The 24319-nt window shown below is 38.5% G+C and overlaps 1 protein-coding gene across 3 annotated transcripts in view; it reads right to left on the bottom strand.

Moving 5' to 3' along the window:
- Positions 1-24319, bottom strand: part of DNAH11 (dynein axonemal heavy chain 11) — a 295301-nt gene that overhangs the window by 174518 nt on the left and 96464 nt on the right. For all 3 annotated transcript variants that reach the window (XM_070615891.1, XM_070615892.1, XM_070615893.1), the window contains exons 31-35: positions 10325-10456; positions 8116-8276; positions 4340-4496; positions 4080-4225; positions 1224-1340 (exon numbers count right to left, since the gene is read on the bottom strand). In XM_070615891.1, the coding sequence (XP_070471992.1) occupies positions 1224-1340; positions 4080-4225; positions 4340-4496; positions 8116-8276; positions 10325-10456 (713 nt within the window). The remainder of the gene's footprint in view (positions 1-1223; positions 1341-4079; positions 4226-4339; positions 4497-8115; positions 8277-10324; positions 10457-24319) is intronic.

Genomic DNA, 24319 nt, shown 5'->3' with positions numbered 1-24319 from the left:
CACAGCAGCTTTATTCACAATAGCTCAAACTGGAAACAACCCAAATGTCCATCAAGTGGTGAACAGATAAACAAATTGTAGAATGTGTGTACAATAGAATACTAATAGGCAACAAAAAGAAACAAACTACTGATACACTCAACAACTTGGATGAATCCCAAAACCATAATATTCTAGGAAATAAGACAACACAAACGAGCATATACTGTCTGATTTCATTTATATAAACTCTAGGAAAGACACATTTATCCTAAAGTCACAAAGTACATCAGTGGTATGGTGGATCAACTTCAAAGAGGCACAAGAGAACTTCCAGGACTACTGGAAACATTCCATATCTTGATTGTGGTGGTGTTTTCACCAACTGTACATGAAAATGGGTGCATTTGATTGTACAAAATTATACCTGAACGAAGTCGATTTAAAATACGAGTTAAACACAACTGGTTCGGATGCAATAGCTCAGGTCCTCTGACACACTGCTAATAAGTACACATATTGGTAGAGTATTTTTGAAAAGCAGATCATAAATAGGTATTTTAATCATTCACCAAATACTTCCACATCTAGGAATCTATTCTGAGTAATACTTTGAAATTAGGATAATTCTTCATGTGAAGAGATGGTTATAACCCGCTATCTCATGATCATAAAAGACAGAAGAGAAAAAAACAAACTCTACAATTCAGACAATAGGAAATGTTTAAGAAAATTATGGACGAGCCATGAGAGACGCTATTTTGGAGCTACATAAAATGGTATTTCCGAAGAATTTTCAGTAACATGATAAAGTACTTATGTCAAAATATTAAATGAGAACTAAATAAAAATCATGCTAACCTAATAGCTTAACTCCACAAAATGTGAATTATAAAAGAGACTAGAAAACATATAACAAACATTATTTCTGGGTGACAATATTGTAAGCTTTTGTTTATTCTTTCTCTATTTTCCAAATATTCTATAATTTGTGAATATTATGTTTATAATAAAAATATCATTACAAAAGACCTAGTATGAAATGTTCAAATGTGCCATGCAACTTTTAAATGATGATTTTTGAGTCCTGGTTTCTTATTTCACTCTTTAAAGGGATCCCAAAGAAATAATAAGGGGTTTTCCATAGACATTCCCAAGTAAAAACAAATTATTTAACAGTGCAAGCTAGCAACGTTAGGTGGCATGAGTGCTCCAGATGCTAGGCCACAAAGCAGAACACTTGCCTGAAAAGAGCTTTGAGATTTTCCGGTAGTTCGGTACGACCAGCGTATCCTGGGTTCATAGTAATAAATATTCCAACTGATGGCTTCAGCGTGATAGCTTCCCCAAGAAATACAAATCTACCGTAAGAAGAATGCTGATGAAATTAAATGTGTTCATTGAATACGAATGCACACTGACAAATGCAAACCACTGCAAAATGCAAATTATTATTAGGAAGCTGTTTATTCTGTGTAATTTTCTTTAAAACTCATGAGCATACATATTTTGAATATGTTTTGAAGCATGCTTATTAAAAATATACTCCCTTCCCCCAAAGGAATTACAAATATGGGAAGTATTCTTTTATATTTTTGCAAAGCCATAGGATGCTAGAATATAAAAATGAGGACTTGCCTACTTCGACAGTTAATGAAAGGTGATGCTATTTTTGCCTTCCATGTGGGCTGCAGCTCCTTGAATGAGATACTGCCCAGACAGAGAATGCCCATGCTAAGAGCAGAAAGGGACTCCTTGTTCAGTCTTTATCTTGTCTATTCGCTCGCCCTCCCTCTTTCCCTTCCCTACTCCCATTTATGCACCAAACATTTACTGACTACCACTGAGCAGTAGAACAGTGTGGTGGTTATGACAGTGTGCTCTGGAGCCAGCCTGTGAGCATTCAGAGACCAGCTACATCACTTTATGCATACTGCAATTCCCTTACCTAATTAGAAAAAAGGGATAATGCTATTACACACCTTACTGGATCATATGAGGATTAAAAGAGATTATGTATATAAATGGCTAAGGGTACAATACCTAGATCATGGTAAATACTCAACAACGTTAGCTATGACTATTGCTATTATTATCACTTGAAGGCACTGGAGAAGCAGTGAAAGATTCTTGGAAAGATTTGCAAGGGCCCAGTTGGGCTGATGATGGCCAGGGCAATGGAATGATCAGGGGCTGTAGGAGCCAAACTGAAGAATAAGTGGAAGGAAACTTTCAAATAGGGTAAATGAGACAAAATATAAGGCTTTCTCTTGTCGAGAAAGGGGAGGGCTGAAGCAGTTAAGGAACTGGGCCTGCATCACAGAACAGGGAGGGAAAGGAGACAGCCACAACTTTTAGGACTAAGAGCTTCTTAGATACTACATCACTGAGAGGTGGATTTTGTACAGTGAAGGTAAGAATGAAGAAATCCTCATTCCCTGAATATCGGGCAAGGGAAGGCAGGCTGGCCTCGCAGGGCTGCGTGCAGAGAGGTGGCTACAGTAGCAGAGTAACTGACTGCTCTTCCACTATACGTAGCAGGGACAGCCACGAGTCAAAGGTGGGGACCTTGATGGGGGAGAGCTAGCAAGATGCTGGAAGGCTGCACAGTTGAGACATGGTCCCATCTCTTAAATCCTCAAGTGTAAAGAGAATTTAATAAAACTCATGAAGTCAGGAAGGAAGCTCGCTGTCCCTCTCTGGGCTAGCATGAAGATGAGCAGGTACAACTCACATACATGCAGACATGGAGAAAGAGGAGACGATCAAGAAATATGGTTGGGAGTTTTCAGAAATCCTTTCATGGAATGTTTATACATCCTCCATCAGAGAGGACGTCCTCAAATGACATTTGGGTTACATCAAGTAAGATTTTGACTAAAAGCCAAATCAAATATGTCTGGGGATCAAAGAGGAAAGATCTTAACTTCTCCCACATGGCATAAGAATAGGGGCAGGTAAGGCAAGAGACCTCAGGTGACAGGGACCTGGTATCTCAGAGCCATGTGACGGAAGGACTGAGAGGCTTTCTAGAAGGTGGAAATATCCAGGTGTATCTACAATAGGTTCACAGTTTCAAGGGGCTCAACAATCTTTCCCTGATGGGGAGACTGAAATGTTCCTATGGATAAGACAGCTAGCTGAGAAAAAAATCCCTAATAAATGGGAGTAAATAGGTACGCCAGATAAATGAAATTGCACTGTATACAAAAAATTTTACGAAGAAAACCACAATTGTCTACTATAATACTTATTTCTAAAATTAGGCCATCAAACCCTAAGTGCCAGTCGTGTTTTGTCTTTTGGGGTGTGGCATCATGTTGAGAAGTGGTTGGGTTCTGGATATATTTGGAAAGTTTTTGGCCCACGTAACTGCAAGAATGTGAGAGTGTAATCTACTGGGATGGGACACGTAACAAAGGAGGTGTGGTGGAAAGGCCGGGATTTCAGTTTTGTATATATGAAATATGAGAGGCCTATGAGACAAATGGAGCCCCGAAATGCCCCAACGGGCATTGTCTATTTAAGTCCAGGTATCAGAGAAAGGAGGTCTGGCAGCTGGTAGCCAGCAGCACACACATGGTATTGAAAGCCATGTGATGATGAAATCACCAAGGGAACAAGTGTAGACAGAGAAAGAAGAGGTCTAAAGATTGAGGCCTGTGACATCCCACATTAATAGCTCAGGAAATAATAACAATAAAAAATAGCTAACACTGATTAGGGGGGTGTGGTGTCCTTGAACCCATGTAAAGACAATATGTCATGAAGAAGGGAGGAGCCAACTGTGTCAAAAGCTGCCAGAAGGTCAAGTAAAATCAGAACTGAGAATTGATCACTGGATTTAACGTCAGAGTGGGTATTTATTTTTTAGGTGATTAAAATAATGTAATATACCTTTGTTGTATTCAACACTTAAAAACCACTAATAAAAACGGGAGGTTATTCAAAATAATTATTCAAAATTAACCAGTCTCTCTTATTTTATCCATTTCATGAAACAGCGAGCAGCAGCACAGACTGCGAAGGTGAGGTTTACTGCATTATTCCACGTTACTCTTTCTATTTGCAACAGCAGGAAAAAACCACATGCCACTCACCTCTTTTTCCTGTTTCTGACGGCATCGTGTATCATTTTCACTTGTACTGCCACCACGGACAGAACTTCCACAGAAATTCGATTGAACTCGTCAAAGCAGCCCCACGCTCCTGTCTGCACCAATCCCTTATAGATATTTCCTACGGACTAAATGACGGAGGGAGGCATCAAGAATTTAACAGAAGGGGATTTTAAGCTATTATTTTGAATCATCCCAAATCAGAAATAATGTTCAAATACCTCATTTTATTACTAACTTACTTTGTAGTCCATCTGCTCTGAACAGTTGAATACATAAACCATCATGCCAAGGGCACGTCCAAGATCTTTGGTGGTTTCAGTTTTCCCTGTACCAGCTGGGCCAGCTGGGGCCCCACTCATAGTGAGGTGAAGTGACTGAGTTAAAGTAATGTAACACCTTTAAGCAATAGAAAACACAACTGTTATAGGCTAGGAGGAGATTTCCAGAAAACATTAGGGGCAACCCAATTTTTTTTAAAGTTTAAGAAGTCCAGGTCTAGAATGTGGTAGTAGCCCAAAATATTGATATATCTCTGATTTGTTCATGGCAATAATAAGAGTCAGAATAACATTTTATATCAAATTTATTTTTAAATTGTCTGTTTAAAATTAATAGAAAAGAATGTACTGCTTTATCTGTTTGTTTGTCTCATTTCCTAAGAACTGTGTGTTTATAACACGATTTGCAATGTCATTGAGTATATCATATTTCTAGGTAAAGATATTATTAAATGGCAGACAACATCTTAAACTACTGTTTATAAAAGAAAAACAAAAGAGAAATATTGCATGATGAATGAATTAAACCTTGACTTCATTAAACTGCTACTTATGAATACATTGAGATGAGATATGTAAATATAAAAAAATACACAGCATGCAAATAATATGTATCTATTTCAATGTATAAAGCAAATATACAAAGATACAGTTTATTATATTAAAATGTATTTTAGGAATTCATTTTGAATGTATTGCTGCATGCATTTAGATTATGATAATACTTATTTTTGCAGGAAAGACTCAGAGGTTCCTAGACTGAGGCAAATTATGCAAAGACAGAGTTTAATACTAGTAAAGGAAGGAAAACTAATGAATAGCAAGGACCTTACACAGGGTTTCTGCAGATTTAGAAATTATTTTTGACTTAATACAGACGGCAGATCCAGCGGGAAGATGTATGCATGGATGTCAGAAGACCAGGGGTTAGTGTCTACTTTGCCAACAATCTTAAATAAGTTTTTTGGCATCAACATGCCTCAGTTTTCTCCTCTATAAAATGATGTTTATTGTAGGAATATATTACGAAAGCCAAAGGTAAATGCCTTTCAAAGCACTATGCAAATAGAAGCTATTACTTATGAAAATGGAAAGCATTTATTTTATGGCCATCATCTGGTTTAAGTGCATCCTGCAATGAATATGGAGTGGACAGACCCCTGGAAAAGGAATTATAGCACTTTTCGTAGTGGAGACTACCACTAATCATCTTTTCCTGAGGTTCCAGATTTTGGCTGGATTTATGGACACCTATATGCAGGCTGCAGACTACCCTTCTTACCTCCCTTCCAACAGGTGTGGCCAAGCGACCAAGCTCCAACCAACCTGTTCTGTGCTAAAATAATGTGTGCAAACTCTAGGATGCCTCCTTCAAGATGTTTTCCCCTTTCCACTGGCTGGAACACGTGTGAAAGCCACAGTTAGCATATCAGCCACCTGCCAGCCTCCACGGCTGCTGGACCACACTCCTCTGGACTGTTACACAAGTGAGACATCTGCTTCTGTGGTATTGAAGCCATTATATTTTGGGTCTCTCTGTAACAGCAGCTTAGTCTGCAGCCTCCTAACCACTCCACCTGTGTTCCAGCTCACGTCTCTCAGTAAAAAGCTGGTTGATGACCTAAGTCCTTGAACTTGCCCACAAGTGTAAGAAGGAGGTGCTATCTTCCCTGCCTCCCCCAAAGGGACGGTCAGCATCAAACGAGCCACAATAAAAGTGTTTGAAAGGCATCATTGTGTTAACGTAAACAATTAGTAAATAATCCACAGAATGCATGGAAAAGAAATGCACACAACGTGAACATCTCACACTATCAGAAGAACATTCATCTTTCAACTTTCAAACAAACCACAGTGATTTTTTCATTAAGAAGTGAATAAGCTATTAGTCCTTGCATTTTGATAAACTTTAAAATGCCTCCTCCCCTTTTCTCCTATGCCCTGTGTCTCCCTTCCTGTCGTCTCTATTTACGATGGCACACATATATAGTGGACTCCTAGCATCTACAGTTTTGAGTATCCTCAAGCGATTTTGTCAAGCTACAAATTTTAATCTCTCACGCTGAAAAAACAGAACATACATTAATTACCCAACTAAGATAGTGAACATTGACTTTTAGTTAAGACAAGTTAAAGAGAACTGAATTAGAGAAACAATTACAAAAGCCATACAAGTTATCAATGATGAAATCAGGAGCAGATTAACATGTGCAAGAACAATCAGGAAGCTGGTGAGAGAATTCCGCCAACCTCCCAGGACCACCAGAACAACCCAGCTCTATAGACTTGTATGGAAACTATCTACACTTTTCTTCCTCCATAAATTGTATGGTACGGTGGTCCTGGAGAAATGAGAACACTCCTATGATCTTGAGGTATGATTTCTCTTTCACGAATGCCAAGGATTAAATGTGCTTTCTCCCACCAAATAATTCAGTAGAGGTTAGAATACTAACACAGAATTTCATGTCAGTATTTCATATCCTTACCTCTACAGCGTTCTGACCATGTGTCTATATTTACCTGGAGTCAAGTGGCAATGAATACAATAAAAGTAACCCCTTGACATACTTGAGCCACACTGGCTCTCTTTCTATCCTTTGAACTGGCCAGGCTCCTTCTCCAAGACACAGGGCATAAGAGGAGGCATTTAGAAACTCTGTACTTGTCTTTGCCTGTAACTTTCTGCCCCAGGATGTTTGCATAGCTGGTTCCTTGTTATGGTTTAGGTCTCAGCTCAAATGTCCTCTCACTTGATCTACAGTAGTAGACTCTTCCTTCAAGACACTTTCTAACATATCACCTGTTCTATTTTGTCACAGCATGTATTACCACCTAAAATAACTTTGTCAAATTTTTTTATTGTTCCTCTTCATTCCCAGGCACTCACATGACACACTCAACTAGAAAGTGTGCTCTGTGAGAACAGGAACCCTGCCTGTTCAACACTGGAACAGTGCTTAGCACAGTGCATCATAAGTATCTGTTGAATCACTTAATGGATCTAAGTTCCCCTTCTTTTCTTTTTTTTTTTTAAAGATTGGCACCTGAGCTAACAACTGTTGCCAATCTTCTTTTTTTTTTTTTTCCTGCCTTTTTCTCCCCAAATCCCCCCAGTACATAGTTGTATATTTTAGCTGTGGGTCCTTTTAGTTGTGGCATGTGGGATGCCGCCTCAACATGGCCTAATGAGCAGTGCCATGTCCGCGCCCAGGATCCAAACTCTGGGCCGCCGAAGCGGAGCATTTGAACTTAACCACTCGGCCATGGGGCTGGCCCCTCCCCTTCTTTTCTTACTTTCACTGTATGTAATCCTTCAAAAATGAATTTGAACATAGGCAATTCCTATTTTTACACTTCCAATAAAGAGATGCAGAGGGGAGGTGGTTACAAATCCTGGCATCAGGATATTAGCCATAGATAACCAGAGAGAACAAACTCAGTGATCAAAGATGCTGACTTGACCCATACTCCTCTGTCACGATTTCATGACTTGTATTCTGTATAGCATCAGTAATTCTGCTTCTCTAATTTGGTTCTCTTTAACTTGTCTCTAATGAAAGTCAATGTTCACTATGTTACCTAATTAGTTCATTTACACACTGCTTTCATATTGTTTCCCAATCGGTTCATCATTTTCTCTCATCTCTTTCTTTTCAATCTCACACATCCTTACCCATGCTGGGGGACTTTTCTGGATTGGCTTTTTCCATCTGACTCAAACTTATCATTGTTACCTGTCAGTTAGAGGAGTGATCACTAGTCGAGGACTGTTCCCTAAATATTCATAGAAGTACTGGAACTGGGCATCGCAAATATGCACAAAGCAGTGTTTCTGGGTGTCCTCCCACTGGTGACGAAGTTGAGACAGCCAAGCAAAGGCTTGAGGACTGACAACCTAAAAACATCACATGATCATTACGCATAGGGCACTGATAGTTTTGAGGCAACAAACTTAATCTAATCAACTGTCTTGTTTCACATTTTATTTCTAAAAATCAACTTTATTGATTCACATTTTATTTCTAGAAAATCTCACAAAAGGGAAATCTCTTTCATGCTACTGCAAATTATAATTGCATGTAGATGGTTGAATAGTTAATCAGAAATATGCGTGTGCAATAAAAGTCTTCATTTTAAGAAGGCTTTTACTGTAAAACAATATTGATTTGTTTAAAACACTTTTTCCCCTTTTATGAATCACCTCGGGGACATGATCACTTTTCTAACTTTATACTCACATCACCAAAATCAGATGGAAAAATACACCCTGTATGAAAATGGATGGCACATAGTCCATAATTTCTCCACGTTGGAGGTACAAATAAACAATACCTTCCACAAAGTTCATTTGAAAATCAGTACAGAGATTTCTTGCCTCACTTTAAATTAAATCAAATCTATCTTACTCAATCCTATCCATTCTTCTTCCAGTTTGAAAACATAATTCCAGTGTCTTTCAAGATACATGTGACCCTAGGATTTCTTGGGAATCACTTGAAGTTACCAAAATTATTGTCTCTATGAGATATCTATCTAAGTCTCAACACTGTATATTTATGTATATTACAGGATCAGGAATTAGATAAAGTCTATATCTCTTTTAGTACAAAATAAAGGACATATTTTAAATCATAATTTATCCTGCTGTAAGATAATCATCACTGATAAAACATAATAAAATATGTGAGAAGGTACAAGGTCATATTCAGAGTAGCTATCAATGGTTCATTATCAAAATAAGAATAGAACCATGTGCCGAATAACAACATTTTGGTCAACGATGGATCACACCTGATGGTGGTCCCTTAAGATTGGTACCATATAGCCTAGGTGTGTAGTATGCTATACTGTCTAGGTTTGTGTAAGTACCTTCTATGATGTTCACACAATGACGAAATTGCCTAATGACACATTTCTCAGAACGTATCCCCATCATTAAATGACACATGAATGTACGTGGTAAGTGGTGTTTTTGCAAGGATCAGTTTTGGATTAGCAATCAAAGAATATTATTCGCTAATGGTCCTGAACATGGATCAAGAAGTATTTTTTAAGTTTATGGCTTACACAAAGAAACATTTGCTTGCACTTTGTAGTGAGAATTAAACTTCACTTTGGTCTTAATAAACTGAGAAAGAACTAGAAAAACAACAGAAAACAATTCACAATACACACATGCATTTAAATTGTGAAAGGAACTGTCTTGATTTAATACCATCACCCCCAAAAACAAAAGGGATTTGGAGGAAGTAGGTGATGGGCATGACATACCAACGTTGTTCAGTAGACAAGCATACTTCCATATTTGTAAGGAGGAATATTTTGGAAAAAGGGTGAGAATTCTCCTTTCACGTTAAACACTGCCAGTATCTAAGAGACACATGGACTTTTTAAAGAGATAGGGAAAGGTTATTAATGCACGGAAAGGATTAGAAACTAACTTCTTTAAACAAAGTCACTTAGCCTTAAAAGGGAAAGACAAGGTGTGACCAATATTTCTCTTTCTTTGAAAGGAAAAAAATCAAAGGCACACAGAGACAGTTTAAAGGACACACAATCTCATTGCTATTGGCTGGGTAAGATCCAGAGGTGATAATCATAGGCCAAGGGACCAAGATGATTAAGGGTAGAGAGGCCAGAAGACAGGGAAATGAATAGGGTGACTTATGGTGGTTCTTCCATCCTGGGTTCATTTTGGGATGATCTGGGTTAGGGGCTCCTGACTTGGCAAAATCCTTTGGGATAACTCTCATGAGGATATATATTAGCTAACCCAAATCAAACTCACCCAAAGTAGGTACAGCTAACTTCCCAGGGCTAATTAAAATAAAACAAACTTAGAAGACAAACAAACAAACAATGACTTTCTTAGAAGTACTCTTGACAATAAACACCACTTTCAGGAAACAACAAAAATACATGAAATTTCTACAAGCAACTTGCCTTTTGAGAAATAAGTTTTGCCACCACATCTCTGGCATGGACATCTATGGTACAAACTGTCATGATCTTCTGTCTATCTCCAGGTGGAAGTTCTCCCAGCAAAAGTGCAATCAGTGTATTCAACTGAGAAATCTAGAAGGAATTTTTTTAAAAGGAGGTCGGGTCACAAATATAGAATCCAACAGCCCAGTAGTCTTCATACTTGTAAAAAGCCCTTTAGTTTACAGAACAATTTCAAATGTTATCTCAGCTGGCCCTCAAACAACACTGGGAATAGGAGATGGAAGAAGAGATGTTATTAAATTAATTAATTGACATAAAGTAAATATTATTATCATCGCCCTGCCCCACTCCCCGCCCCTGAGCTGAGACTCAGAGAAGACAGGTGAACTTGCAAATAATGACAAAACCAGAGGTAGAAACAAAGTTTCTTGGTTGCACTGAATGGACCTATTACCCTCATGATGATCTAGTCCACAACTTTGCTGGAGTACAAATGACAACAAATTTTAGAAGGTCAAATTGAGCTAACGTCTATAAAAGTATAGCAAGAACTAAATATTAAGCTTTTTTTTGCTTTTGGGGGTTGGTTTGTTTGTTTTTTGCATAGGAGATAGGAAGATTACTCAGAAAACCTTTAAAACATAGAGCTGAAGACTATCTCACTTCTTATGTCATATCCTTAGTCTAGTTTAGGTTTATCAATTTCTTAGATGAATATTTTTCAAATTACTGGTCTCTTCCCATAGAATGGAAAGGGATTAAATGGAATGGAATGACCTGGAATAGAAAATGTTGCATTATAGTAGCAAGAGTGTGTATTGTTTTCCGAAACTTATTTCAGTTTCAGACTTTTGAGTGTATACATACATGTGTAAACTTATCTGATATAAAATACTTCCTGCTGTTAATTGTGGTCAGAAAGGTTTGAAAGATACTCACAATTCTGCCTTATTCCAGGGTAGCCTATTGTAAAATAATACTGTCCCCTTTCCTTTTTGGCTGTTCAAAGGACAGTCAACTATAAACTGTGAGCTCCTCAAAGAGTTGCTAATAAGTAAATATGGCATATCACCAGAGCTTCTCAAACGTTTGTAGCCTACTGTCAAAAATGTGTTCCCTATAGTACTATGTCACATCCCAGAAAGTATCAAACACTGCAGACTTCCCTGAGACTGCTTTGTGGCTGAAATGAAGAAGGTTATGTAACTATCGTAAGAATGGAGAAGGAAGGCACGAAGACAACAACTATAACACGCACAATTTACTCTAAAGGAGAATGGACAATGTGCCAGGCATTGACTAAGCATATTGCCTATATCATCTCACTTAATCTTTGCAACAATCTACTATCATCCTAATTTTTCAAATGAGGAAACTGAGTCACCGACATAGGGACCACATTTACCAAGCAGGGGAGGCGGAATCCCAACCCAACAGTCTGACCTTAGCGCCTGAGGTCTTACTGTTCACATCACATGGGTTCCCTGTACCAGCCTCCAGAAGACTGACCCACCTACCACCTTCAAGTTGGAGAAACTGTGACTGTGCAAGACGCATTCCAGAGAGACTTAAAATCAAACACAATGGAAAGGTGGTTCTGTGTCTGTCTTGTTCAGTGCTTTGTCCTCAGAGCCACTGCGGTGCTAGCTGTCAAACAGCAGGTGCTCAGTGACTGTTTCCCGAAACAGATAAATGAATGTACCACGCACATGTAAGTTTCTCAACAAAATTTATACAGATGTTGATTAGAAGAGAGGTGTTTTGGCATTGGATATTTTCTCATCAGAGTCAAGATTCCCAGGCTTTACAGTCTCAAACCTTACATCAGTACCAGTATTTGGTTAAAAAGAGTTGGTTGTAACAACAGTAATAAGATCTCATGCCTTGTAAGAACCCTTATCATTTCAAGGGCTTTCACATGCCTTGTCTGGTCTGAGCCTCCCTACAACCTCTGATTTCTCCATTACTGATTTATTTTTCACCAACATTCAGTCAAGTGAAAGATGATTTAAAATACAGCTCGTCAACATTATATGCACAGCATCATATGTTAGGGATCTTATATTGTCTCTCGAGATTAAACCTTCCCAATGATGCTCTTTTTCAAGTGATAAAACTCTGTTCACATAAAAATAAACAGTAGTTATAAAAAGTCTATCATTTGGGCAGTGGCGTCAGGCAGCAATTACTATATGGTCGTACTATAATTGAATACAAGTTTATGGTCTGTGACATAAAAAATGTTCCTTGATAGCTTAAATATCTATCTATAGCCTATCATGTAATTAGCATTTCTTCTTGCCCTTGATCAAAGCAGTATTACATGATTTTCTACTGGCTCAAGGATGTTTGCCTCAAGTCAATTACCTACAGCCCTCTGAAACTCATGTGGCTGTTTTCCTGGTACATCTCGGCTTTAGCTGGAGCATAAGTACAGCTTATCTTGAACCAGAAAGAAGCCAACCTGCAAGTACAACCAAACTCCTGTGCATAAGCACAAGGCCCTCCAGGACCTCCCACCACTCCTCACCTCCCTCCAGGCATTCTGGCCTTCTCCTTGTTCCTCCATCAGGGCAGCTTCAAGGCCACAGAAACTGTTCCATCTGCCTGCAGTCACTTTCCCTCTGACCTTTGTACAGTTGGCTTCTTCTCATCGTTCAAGTCTTAGTTCAAATTCACCTCCTCACGTCAGCCTTCCCTGGCTGTCCTATTTTCTATTACCCCCTACCCAATTATCCTACATGTTCCTATTTTATTTTCTTCATGGCGCTTACTAGTATCCTATCAGTCACTTATTCATTTCCTTGTTTACTGTTTGTCTCCTCCACTTGACTAGAAGCTCTAAAGGAGCAAGGCCCTTATTCAGTACAACACTGCCACACCTAGCACAGTGGCTGGCATAAAATATGTTCTCAGTAGACATTCATTATATGAATGAAGGAAGAGAGAAATGAACAAATGAATGACAGCAACAATACACAGCAGAACAATGCTTTGTTCTCTCCTTCACTCATTCACGTGGTAAGACACATGTGGTTACTCTTTCCAGGGCGTACAGGCCAATGAAGAATGCAGAAAAGCAATTATAATTGTTTTGCTAGGGCCAAGTATAAAGTACTATGACGGCACACAGAAATAGGGCCCTGTCTAATCCAGGGCTTGGAAAGACATTTTGGAGGAGAAGTTATTTATGCTAAGACCTAAAGAATGAGTATCATTTAGGTTGTAGAGAACTTAGGGGTTGGCCGCACAGGGAAGCAGTGTTTAAGCCACAGGAAGCAGCCTGTGTGACAGAGCAGGTGTCAGGGAACTGAAGGAAGTCTAGAATGGCCAGAGCGGGAGAGAGAGGCAGACCAGGTGCACAAGGACACCAGAGAGGGGAGCAAGGGCCCAAACGCGCAGGGCTAGGCCAGCTTAGTGAGGAGTCTGAACTCCAATCCAAGGGCAATGAGATGTTGCTGAAGGGTTTGGGGAGGTGGGGTGATAACGAGATTTGTGTTTTTTGAAGACTTCTCTGCCTGTAGTATGATGAATTGGAGGGAAGTAAGACTGGAGAAAGACCAGAGAGAGGGATGCTATGCTTATCCAGGTGAGAAAAGAAAGTGGTTGGGACTAGGATATTAAAGCAGTGGAGGAAACAGTGAGACTAGAGACATTTAGGGCGACTGAAGAGATTTGCTGGCTGACTGGATACTGGGTGAAAGAAGAGTCAAGTGGGCTTCAAGTGTGAGCAACTGAAGAACGTTGATTTTTTTTTCTGAAGTTGGCAAGAGTGGAGAAACAGGTTTGAGAAGAGTGAATATATTTTGAATGTTCTATGTTGGATATGCCTGTAGACTTCTAACGGAAACGTCCAGTATGCTCCTGGCTGTGCTTCAGGAGAGAGGTCTGAGCCAGGGATCAAAGGCATCAGCATGTTACAACAGAAACTCAGCAGCCATCGAAGTAGATGAAATTAGCTAGGAATATGTGGTGTGGTGAAAAGAAAAAGGGACCTAATATAGAGCCACAAGGAATAGAAACATTTAAGGGGCAGGAGGAGGAAGAGGGGAAAGAAAATTGAAAAATAGCCCAGGAAGCAGGTGGAAAAATGGAATTAAAATAAACATAAATATAAGGGAACAGAGTATTTGAAGATGGAGGAAGTGTTTTCTAACATAAAAAACAGACTCAGTCAAGTGGTAGAAATGGGTCATGGAGAGAGCAGGAGATGAGAAAAGGAAACAAGAGAGTAGGGATATTTAGTTCTAAAAGTTTCATTATAATAAAAGTAAGAGAGATAGAGCAGGAAATGGAAGGAGATGTGGCATCAAGGAACAATTTTTGGTGGTTATTTTGAGAGAGACTTGGGAATATTTAATTGCTCATGGGAATGAGCCAGAGTGAGAATTTGAAGACACAGTAGAAAAGGTAGTCAGGGAAATCCTGAGAGTCCCAGAGCACAGGTGGAGAAATAGCTCCAGTCAGAGGCTATCCTCCCGTTATAACAAGAGAATGCTGCAGAAGGTGGAGCATCAGCCCATGGCGACTATCTAGTTGCTCTCTAATGGCATCAGCAGATAATAAGAGCTAACATGTATTAAGCACTTACTATCTAACAGACATTGTGTGGGTGCATGTGTATGCCTCTGTATACCTGTGTGTGTATTCTAATTTAATCATCACAAGAACCCTATGAGGAGGATATTATTACTCCAATTTTATACATGAGAATATGATGTGATTTGCCCAAGATCACACAGTTATAAATGGTAGAGCCAGGATTTAGTATATGATTCGAGGATTTTCCGTATATTTTATAAACAATATAAGCAAAACTTTCCCATGCAGATAACATATTCATTAACAGGACATCTTGGCCAGGCAAGAGCTGATCTGTAATGATTTTGGTGGTTAGAGGGATGTAATTAGGTATCCCCCACCTATGAATTCTCTTATTTAGATAAACACGGAAACAATTCCCAAGAAAGAGAATCTTTCTGACCACCACTGAGGTTTATGTGATATACATGTTTAAGACACTATGGTGTTCCCAAAGAGGCCAGCTTGCTTGGTGGGATGATGGTGAACTCACCATGAAGGAAGGTGTCAGGTATAGAAAGTCATAGACTTAAGGTCAGAGAGAAGGGCTGGTTCCTGATAGGCAGTGGTAGCTGATCCTGAAGTTCGTCCTGACCCAGCTCCTGTGGCAGTATGGCATAAAGAGGCCAAGTATGTGAACTTAAAGAGCTAAATCCCCATATATTATAGGTTTAAATAGAACAACACAGTAAGAACATTTTCCTTGTAGCAGTAGAAGTCTTGCAATTTCACTAGCATCAGGCATGGCAGAGTTCCCAATCTAGGGACACCCAAGCCACCACGGCAAAGCAGCTGGAAGAGGCCCCTCTGTAGAAATGTTAAAATCTAGAGCTGAGGTCCTCAGCTCTGTAAATCAAAGTTAACATTGCAATATCACGGCTCAAGTACTTTGGGGGGTCAGCTACAATCCTTTTCCGACTGGACATAACACAGAAATAATGTTCTTTTTGTTTCAAAACAATAACAACAAGGATCTCTAATCCTGAAACACGGCAACGTTTTGGCTTCGGCAATATCAGAAACAACAGACTTTCATTTCCACCAGCTAGAACAAAGGAAATTACAAAACAGACCAGACTCCATACTCGTTGTCACTCCCAGGGCCTGTGTTGTGGAATCCTCTCCCGTGTTCACTTCCTACTTCTTCTTTAATCATATTGCTAAAGCCACCAGTACAATATTGAGCAGCGAATGTCAGACAGTGAACATCATTACCTCATTCTTGACACTAATGGAAATGATTCTTATGTGTCACCATTCAGCATGATTTTCTCTGCAGGTTTCTGGAAGATATTCTTCAAGTTATAAAGTTTCCTTCAAATACTCATATTAGAAAAGTAAAAGGTGTAAAATCAATAATCTAAGCTCCCACCTTGAGAAACTTGAAAAAGGGGAGCAAATTGAAGAGAGTAGGGATACTTCAAAATAAGTAGAAGGAAATAATCAAGATAAAGCAGAAATTAGTGAAATATAAAACAAACAATAGAGAAAATCAAAGTAAAAGGTTAGTTCTTCAAAAATACAAATAAAATTGATAAATACTTAGAAAGCCTGATTAAGGAAAAATGCAAGAAAACACAAATCAGCAATACCAGGAACGAAAGGAAGACGTGACACCAGATCCTCCGAATGGATGTTGAGAAAAGAATAGCAACTCACATCAACACGTCTGAAAACGTAGCTCAGGGATGGCGAACTTTTCCTGTGAAGGGCCACATGGTACACGTTGTACACTTCACAGGCTACACGGCCCCTATCGTGACTCCACTTAGACATAAGCACTGAGCCATATTTGGCCAGAGGGTCATAATTTGCCTGCCTCTGACTTAGATGAAAGAGATAAACATCTTGAAAAACAGAAATTTCCAAAACTGGCACAAGAAAGAAACAAAGCTACACAGTAGCACATAAAGAAATCAATTAATTTATAATTTAAAAATACTCCATAAAGAAAACTCCGGGCCCAGATGGCATCACCAGTGGTTTCTATCATAAATTCTTTCACAAAATACATGAGAATGGAATAGTTTCCAATTCCTTTTAAGGAGCATAATCCTGATCCCAAAACTGTTAAAGATATTATAAGAAAAGACAATTACAGATAAATGTCCATTATAAACATAAATGCAGAATTCCTGAACGAAACATTAGCATAGAGTCCGACAAAAAATATATACATATATAAATGGTAATATATCGTAACCAAGTGGAGGTTATTTCAGGAATGCAAAGTTGGCTTAACATTCAAAAATTCACCACAGTAATAGGATAAAAGAGGCAAACCACACAAACATCTCAACAGATCTGAAAAAGTTCAGCACCTCTTCAAGATAAAACTTCTCAGTAGGTAGTAATGGAAAGTATTTTCCTTTATTTGAGAAAGGGCATCTACAAAAACCTATAACTACTATCAAATCTAATGGTGAAACACTCAACTATTCTTACCAAGACTGGGAACAGGCCAAGATGCTGCTCTCACTGTTTCTAGTCAACATTGTACTAGAGGTCCTAGCCAATTCAATAACTCAAGAAAAGAAAATAAAGGGTAAAAAAGAATGGAAGACAAGAAGTAAAACATTACTTACAGATGGTATGTTTACGTACATAGAAAGCCCTACAAAACTATTAAAAAAAAAAAAGAACTCCACTAAAACTAGTAAGCAAATCTGGCAAAGTCCCAAGACACAAGGTGAATGTTTAAAAAATCAATATACTTCTATATACCAGCCACAAACACTGGAAAATAAAATTTAAAATTAATTAACGTATGTTTACTGCATCAAAACATATCAGCTATCTAAAAATAAGTCTGGCAAGGAAAGTGCAAGACCTCTATATTAAAAACTACAGAAAACATTGCCGAGAGAAATTAAAGCAGACCTGTATTGAGAGATACACCATATTCTTGGATTACAAAAATGATCATTTGTTACTGCAAGTAAAAAAAAAAAATCATCATCATTGTTAAGATGTCCATTGTCCCAACATTTATATTTATATTCAATGTCATCTCAGCTAAAATTAAATTACGCTAAAAGATTCAGGGGCCGGCCCGGTGGCGCAGCAGTTAAGTTCGCACGTTCTGCTTCTCGGCGGCCCAGGGTTCGCTGGTTCGGATCCCGGGTGCAGACATAGCACTGCTTGGCAGCCATGCTGTGGTAGGCGTCCCACGTATAAACTAGAGGAAGATGGGCACGGATGTTAGCTCAGAGCCAGGCTTCCTCAGCAAAATGAGGAGGACTGGCAGTAGTTAGCTGAAGGCTAATCTTCCTCCAAAAAAAAAAAAAAAAAAAGATTAAGAAGGCTTTTTAAAATAAATAATGTAACAATAAAATCTATGTAGAAATTAAAAGAACCTAGAATAGCCTAAATAATTTTGCAAAAAAAAGAACAAAGTTGGAAGCGATATATAACATGATTTCAAGGCTTACCATAAAGCTACAGTAATTAATACAGTGTAGATTCGGCATAAAGACAGAAAAATAGATAAATGAAACAGGAGAGTCTGGAAACAGACTCACTTATATACAGTCATTTGATATTTAACCAAGTTTCCAAGTTAATTCAATGGAAAAAGAAAAGATGTAAAGAGATCTAAATGAAAAACCCAGAACCATAAAGCATCTAGAAGGAAATAGAATATCTTTGTGACATTGAGATAGGCAAGAATTTCTTGTATATTACACAAAAAGCATCAATTGTAGAAGAAAAATTTGATACACTACATCAAAATTAAAACATTCTATTCACCCAATATACCATTAATAGAACAAGTAGTCTATTCATTTCCTGACAAAACAAAGAAATCCTCCAACCAACATTATACAAACATCCCACTTAAAAAAAAACTGAGCAAAATATTTGAACAAACATTTCATAATAGAAGATATGTGAATGCCAACAAACACGTGAAAAGTTGCTCAACGTCATTAGACATGAGAGATAAGCCAATTAAAACCACAATGAGATACTATTTTACTCCCACTGGATTGGCTGCAATTGTCAAGACTGACAACACTCAAGACTGGCCAGTATATGAAGCAATTAGAATTCTGTCACTTTATTGATAGGAATGTAACAATGGAGAACTGTGTGGCAGTTTCCTAAATGGTTAAACATATACCTTCCCGAGATGCAGCAATTTCACTTTTAGATATTTACCATGAGAAATGAAAATACATGTCCACAAAAAGACTTGTACAAGAATGTTTCAAGCAGCTTTGGAAATAATAGCCCAAACTTGAAACTCAAATGTCAATTAACATAATGGATATACAAAGTGTGATGTATTTATACTAAACAACAAAAAATGAAGTTCTAATACCTACAACAACATGGACGACTCCTGAAAACATGTTTGTCAAGAAATGGGAAGGGTCTGAGATTTTACTTCACTTATATGCTAAGTTACTCTGCCACAGATTCATGGATGCTGGCAGAAGACTCGTGGGTCACAGATAAAGGACAGTTTATTAGTCAGAGCAATAGCATTGAGCAATACCAGAGTATCAGCACGTACCGGTCCCTGACCCTCAACTTTCAAAAGGTAGCCAGAAAACAGCCATATGATGCTTGCACATGCAGTAGTTGCGTCACAGTAGAGGAAGCCTGCATTTAGGGAGCTCAAACCTTTTCTAACAGACAGTAAGCATGCCTGAACTTTGCCCTGGAAGGAGCTATTACCTTTATTGTACTGGACAGCAAGCCAAACTGCCCTTTGCTCTCAAAAGAGACGCTATCTCTGTCTTCCAAGGATGTTTCCTACACAAACATCCTTGCAAAGATAGTTTAGAACAAAAGCAGTCAGTATCTCTGTTCATAAGATGTACAAAATGTGAGACCCACAAAGGATTGTCTCCCAACAGTGTTAAATGAAAAATCCAGACCAAAAAGGAGGATACCCTAATTCGTGGGACTAGCCAACAGAATTTTCTTTTGTACTTTATCATTGCTTGCTTTTTTGCATCAAGTTTATTAGAACTTCATAAAAGGAGTAAAAAAATCTTTCCATTTTCTACACTCTAGAACAGTTGCTACAACATGGTATTTATCTGTTTTGAATGTCTGATAAAACCATTGGAACACAGCTCTATTTAGAGGGTATACAACTTTACCTTGACCACCATTTCAATTATTTCTGTGGTTACTGGCCTACTCGAGTTTTCTGCCTCATTTTGAATGAACTTTTGAAACAGTAGTTATAGAAAATCATCCATTTCATTTAGATTTTCAACTTCAATTGTTAGCATAAAACCACATAGTGTCATATAGTCTTTTTTAAATCTCTTTCCAATAAGGGTTAATATTTCCTTTCCCTATCTTTTGTTGTTTTTGCCTTCTCCTCTGAACTGCAAATCTTTGTCAGTGTTACTGTTCAAAGAAACCACTCTTGGGTTAATGGATTAGACTGGACTCATGGAATATATGTGCAACAAATCGCTTTTTCTCTTACCTCCATCTCTCATTGTGGGGATCTTGAATTACTTCAGGATCTGTTCTGATTTTTTTCTAGAACAGAGGTTGGTAACTACAGTCCATGAGCCAAATCTGGCCCACCGCCTGTTTTTATAAAGTTTTACTGGGATCCAGTCATGCCCATTCATTTAAAAATTGTTTATGGCTTCTGTCCTATTACAACAGCAGAGATGAGTAGTTGTAAAAGAGACTACATGGCCCATAAAGACTAAAATATTTACAATCCCATCCTTCACAGAAAAAGTTGCCTGACTCAAGCTCTTGAGTCAAGACATAGTCATGGCAGGAGTCCTCAAAAATGTCTCACTGTGTTTATGAAGCATGTCTCAGGCTTTATCCTGGGGACAAATGCCTTCAATGATCATTTCTTGGGATGTACAGGAGACAGAAATGGTCAACTGTCTACCTCTTCCACACTTAATCCTTATCACTGACCACAGAAACCACATGTTTATATTTATTGAATCTGAGTTTGCAATTTCTCTAGAATTCCCTTGGGATAAAAATGAACTTATCATTGCAACAGCTTTCTCTTTTTACTATGTTTGTAGTTTTTCTCTGTTCTTAGTTACCTATCAGTTCAATTTCATCTGTTGTCAGTATCTAGGCATTCCTCAAATTATCTGGCCCACTATTTCCAGGTACAGTATGATCTCTTCTTTATACCTTACTTGTCATTCAATATAATTTTTGATGTGTTAAAGTAACCATAATAGGCCCAAGATGGCGTCGCTCATGCTAAGCTCCATGGCAGCAAACCAAAACTTAACGGTTTCTATGCTCAGCTCTCCCAGAAACGACAGGCTAGGTCAAAATCAGTGCTTGCCTACTCGGCACCAGTTACCTAACCTGGCTCCAGGACCTCCCTTTGTTCCATACAAGGAAGGCAGCCCTGCTTTATCCGATCAGTAAATGCCCAGGATAACTTCCTTGTTCCTGCTCACTTTGGTCTATAAAAATCTCTTGCCTTATACAGCTCTTTGGAGCTCCTTTCACCTGCTAGATTGGATGCCGCCTGATTCATGAATCATTGAATAAAAGCCTACCAGATCAGTAAATTGTGGAAAAATTTTCTTTTAACAGATGAGAGGGGAGGTGGAGACGATGTGCTCTACTCACGATCTTGTGGGCTTCTGCTATATTATAAAGCAGGTGGCTAACAGATCACACTTTTCTATAAAGGGAAAAAAATTACTTGCTTCCAAAATACACTGGATAACTGCAATCTTCACAGGCTTCCTCATTCAGGGAATAGGGTTAGGGCATAGGTTAGAAGATAAAAACACTATCCAAGTTGTATCCAATTGTTTCTGACTTTCTCAGTGACTAAAAGTGAGGCCAAAAATTGGCCCTCAGCAGCAAAACGAGAGTCTCTTTCTTCTACGCATAATATTGCGAGTCTCTGTGGTAGGGAAGAACGGATGGGTAACGAGAAATGTTTTACACGGCTTATCAGGAGTCTTATTAAAAGTACTCTGGGAATGTCCCAGCACACTAGTAATTAATTTTTTAAAGTCCAAAATGTTTCCATCTCTTTTTTGATGATTTTCACACAGATCAATAATAAAGAGAGGAAAAACTTTCTTACTAGATCCCAAAACAAAATACTTTGGCCAAGGAACCCTCAAATCTGAGAAACTAAATTTACTGTATTTGTCATATTTTTAAAGACTCTGGCAAGGTGGGATTATATATCCAAAATGCAGTATTTTTGCCTTTAATCCCAATATTATCTAACATATAATCACAATATGTCTAGGGGAGAAATAGAATTTAAACTAATTATCTGTATTTAGCTCACTACAATTTGGAAGTGAGAACTAGGGAAAGAAATTACTTGTCCAGGCAGATCATCAAGTATAGCCAAGTCTGATCTCAGTTTTAAAATTAAGCTATTTTAAAGGATGAAAGTTCATTTTAAAAACTGCTCGTATTAGCAAGAGTAATTTTAACTAAAAACAAACTCCAGCAGATGGTTACATCCATTTTTAAAGAGTGAAAACTGAAGGGGTTTCAATTTAGATGCACACACTTCCCATGAACCCAACTACAGCTCTAACAGTGTTCAAATGTTAGCTTGTCTGATACGCAGAATAGCATCAGTTGCAAAATTGAAATACTGCATTGAAGGCATCTGTTGGCTGGTCTGTCAAACATTTGAATTCGTACTAGAAGTGTTTCATAATTAAGCAGATAAATGCTTTCTTCATAAACCACCCTCTTTGTCTATTTTTCATTCAACATGAAAAAGAAACATTATATAACTCTTGAACAAAATGGAAAACTTTAAAACTATTTTAAGGGAGAAAAAGGTAAATTCTCTTAATTAGTTGAATAAGCTAAAGCTACTGGGATATGAGGAACGTTAGCTATAAGAATCAACCCAAGTTGATGACACGGGAAAGAATGGGCACTTATTTTTTTAAAAAAAAAAAGATTGGCACCTGAGCTAACATCTGTTGCCAATTTTCTTTTTTTTTTTCCTTCCCAAAGTCCCCCCAGTACATAGTTGTATATTCTAGTTGTAGGTCCTTCTGGTTGTGCTATGTGGGACGCCAACTCAGCATGGCCTGATGAGCGGTGCCATGTCTGCTCCCAGGATCCGAATCAGCGAAACCCTGGGCCGCCAAAGCAGAGCACGCAAACTCAACTATTCGGCCACGGGGCCGGCCCCAGAAGTGGACACTTCTCTTATGGTGATACTGGAAAGGTAAATTTGACGAGATTCTCCAACGGCTTAAAAAATACTCTTTGACCTAGCAATTTTACATCTTGAAATTTATCCTGAAATAATACAGAAAAACACATGCGACATGTATGTATATACAAGACTGTTTACTGCAATATTAATAATGATAGCCAAAAATCAAAACACAACCTAAATAGCCAGTATTAAGTAAATTATAGTAGTAATAGGGAGTCTTGCAACATATGGGATTAAGCTGAATGGACAATTCCTTTATTAACACAAAAGACTTAAATAAAACAAACGACATCCATATGCAAAGTACATAGTCAAATATGTGAGAGGTGGAAAGGAAGAAGGCGACAGAAGTTGAGGGTGGGGAGGGCTCGGAGTGTGTGATATTCCTCCATGCCGGCAATGTGCTTCAAAGCCAGAGCAGCAGAATGAGGTTAACAGGCTGATGCCAGGTCAGCCTACAGCAGGGTTTGGGGAGAAACCCAAATAGATGGAGACCGTGGCTTAGACCACCACACAGGAACAGAACAGCTCTGCTCCCTGCCTCTCACACTCCCTGAGCCAGAAGGGGAATTGGAGCTGAGATGCCGACATAAGCTGAGATCCTCAAACTGTTACAGTGTCCAACAAAAGGTTCTAGGAAAATTCTACCCACCAGCTCAGAGAAGCAAGACGAAAGCTTAAAATATCTTGGGGCTTTGGCTAAGAAAAAATCCCCTAAATTCAAAATCTCAAGCCTGTGCCATGTGAAGCTGTGGTAACCAAACTGACTCTGCCAACACGAAGTGGAAATCCTAAACGGAGTAACCAACCACAAAACCAATGCAGACCCGAAAACCCGTAGAGACCTGGGAGACACAAGGGAAAAACACGCGACAGGGACATCTGCTCAGCCCAGGAAATGGAGAATTCCCACAGAAAATACAGACCTAGATAGAGAAAGCCTTAAAAGGGAACATACAAAAAACAAATTCACCTTAACAAAAGAATCAGCCTCAAAAGAACTCGAGCTAGCAAGAACAATCTAAATAAGATTATTAAAATGTCTTTTTGAAATAATGAAATTATAAAACCATAATGAAGAGATGTCATCATAAAAACTGATTTTTAAAGAACCAAAAGAACTCTGGGAAACTGACATAGAATAACTAAATTAAACTGAGGAAACGAGCATGTACACTGAAGTGTTTAGGGGTAAAGATTATTGACTTCTGCACCTTCCTTTGAAATCACTC

The sequence above is a fragment of the Equus przewalskii genome, chromosome 4, assembly GCF_037783145.1.
Source record: "Equus przewalskii isolate Varuska chromosome 4, EquPr2, whole genome shotgun sequence".
In the NCBI taxonomy this organism is placed as follows: domain Eukaryota; kingdom Metazoa; phylum Chordata; class Mammalia; order Perissodactyla; family Equidae; genus Equus; species Equus przewalskii.
Note: the sequence above shows the minus strand (reverse complement) of the source record. Positions and strands in the feature narration are given on the sequence as shown.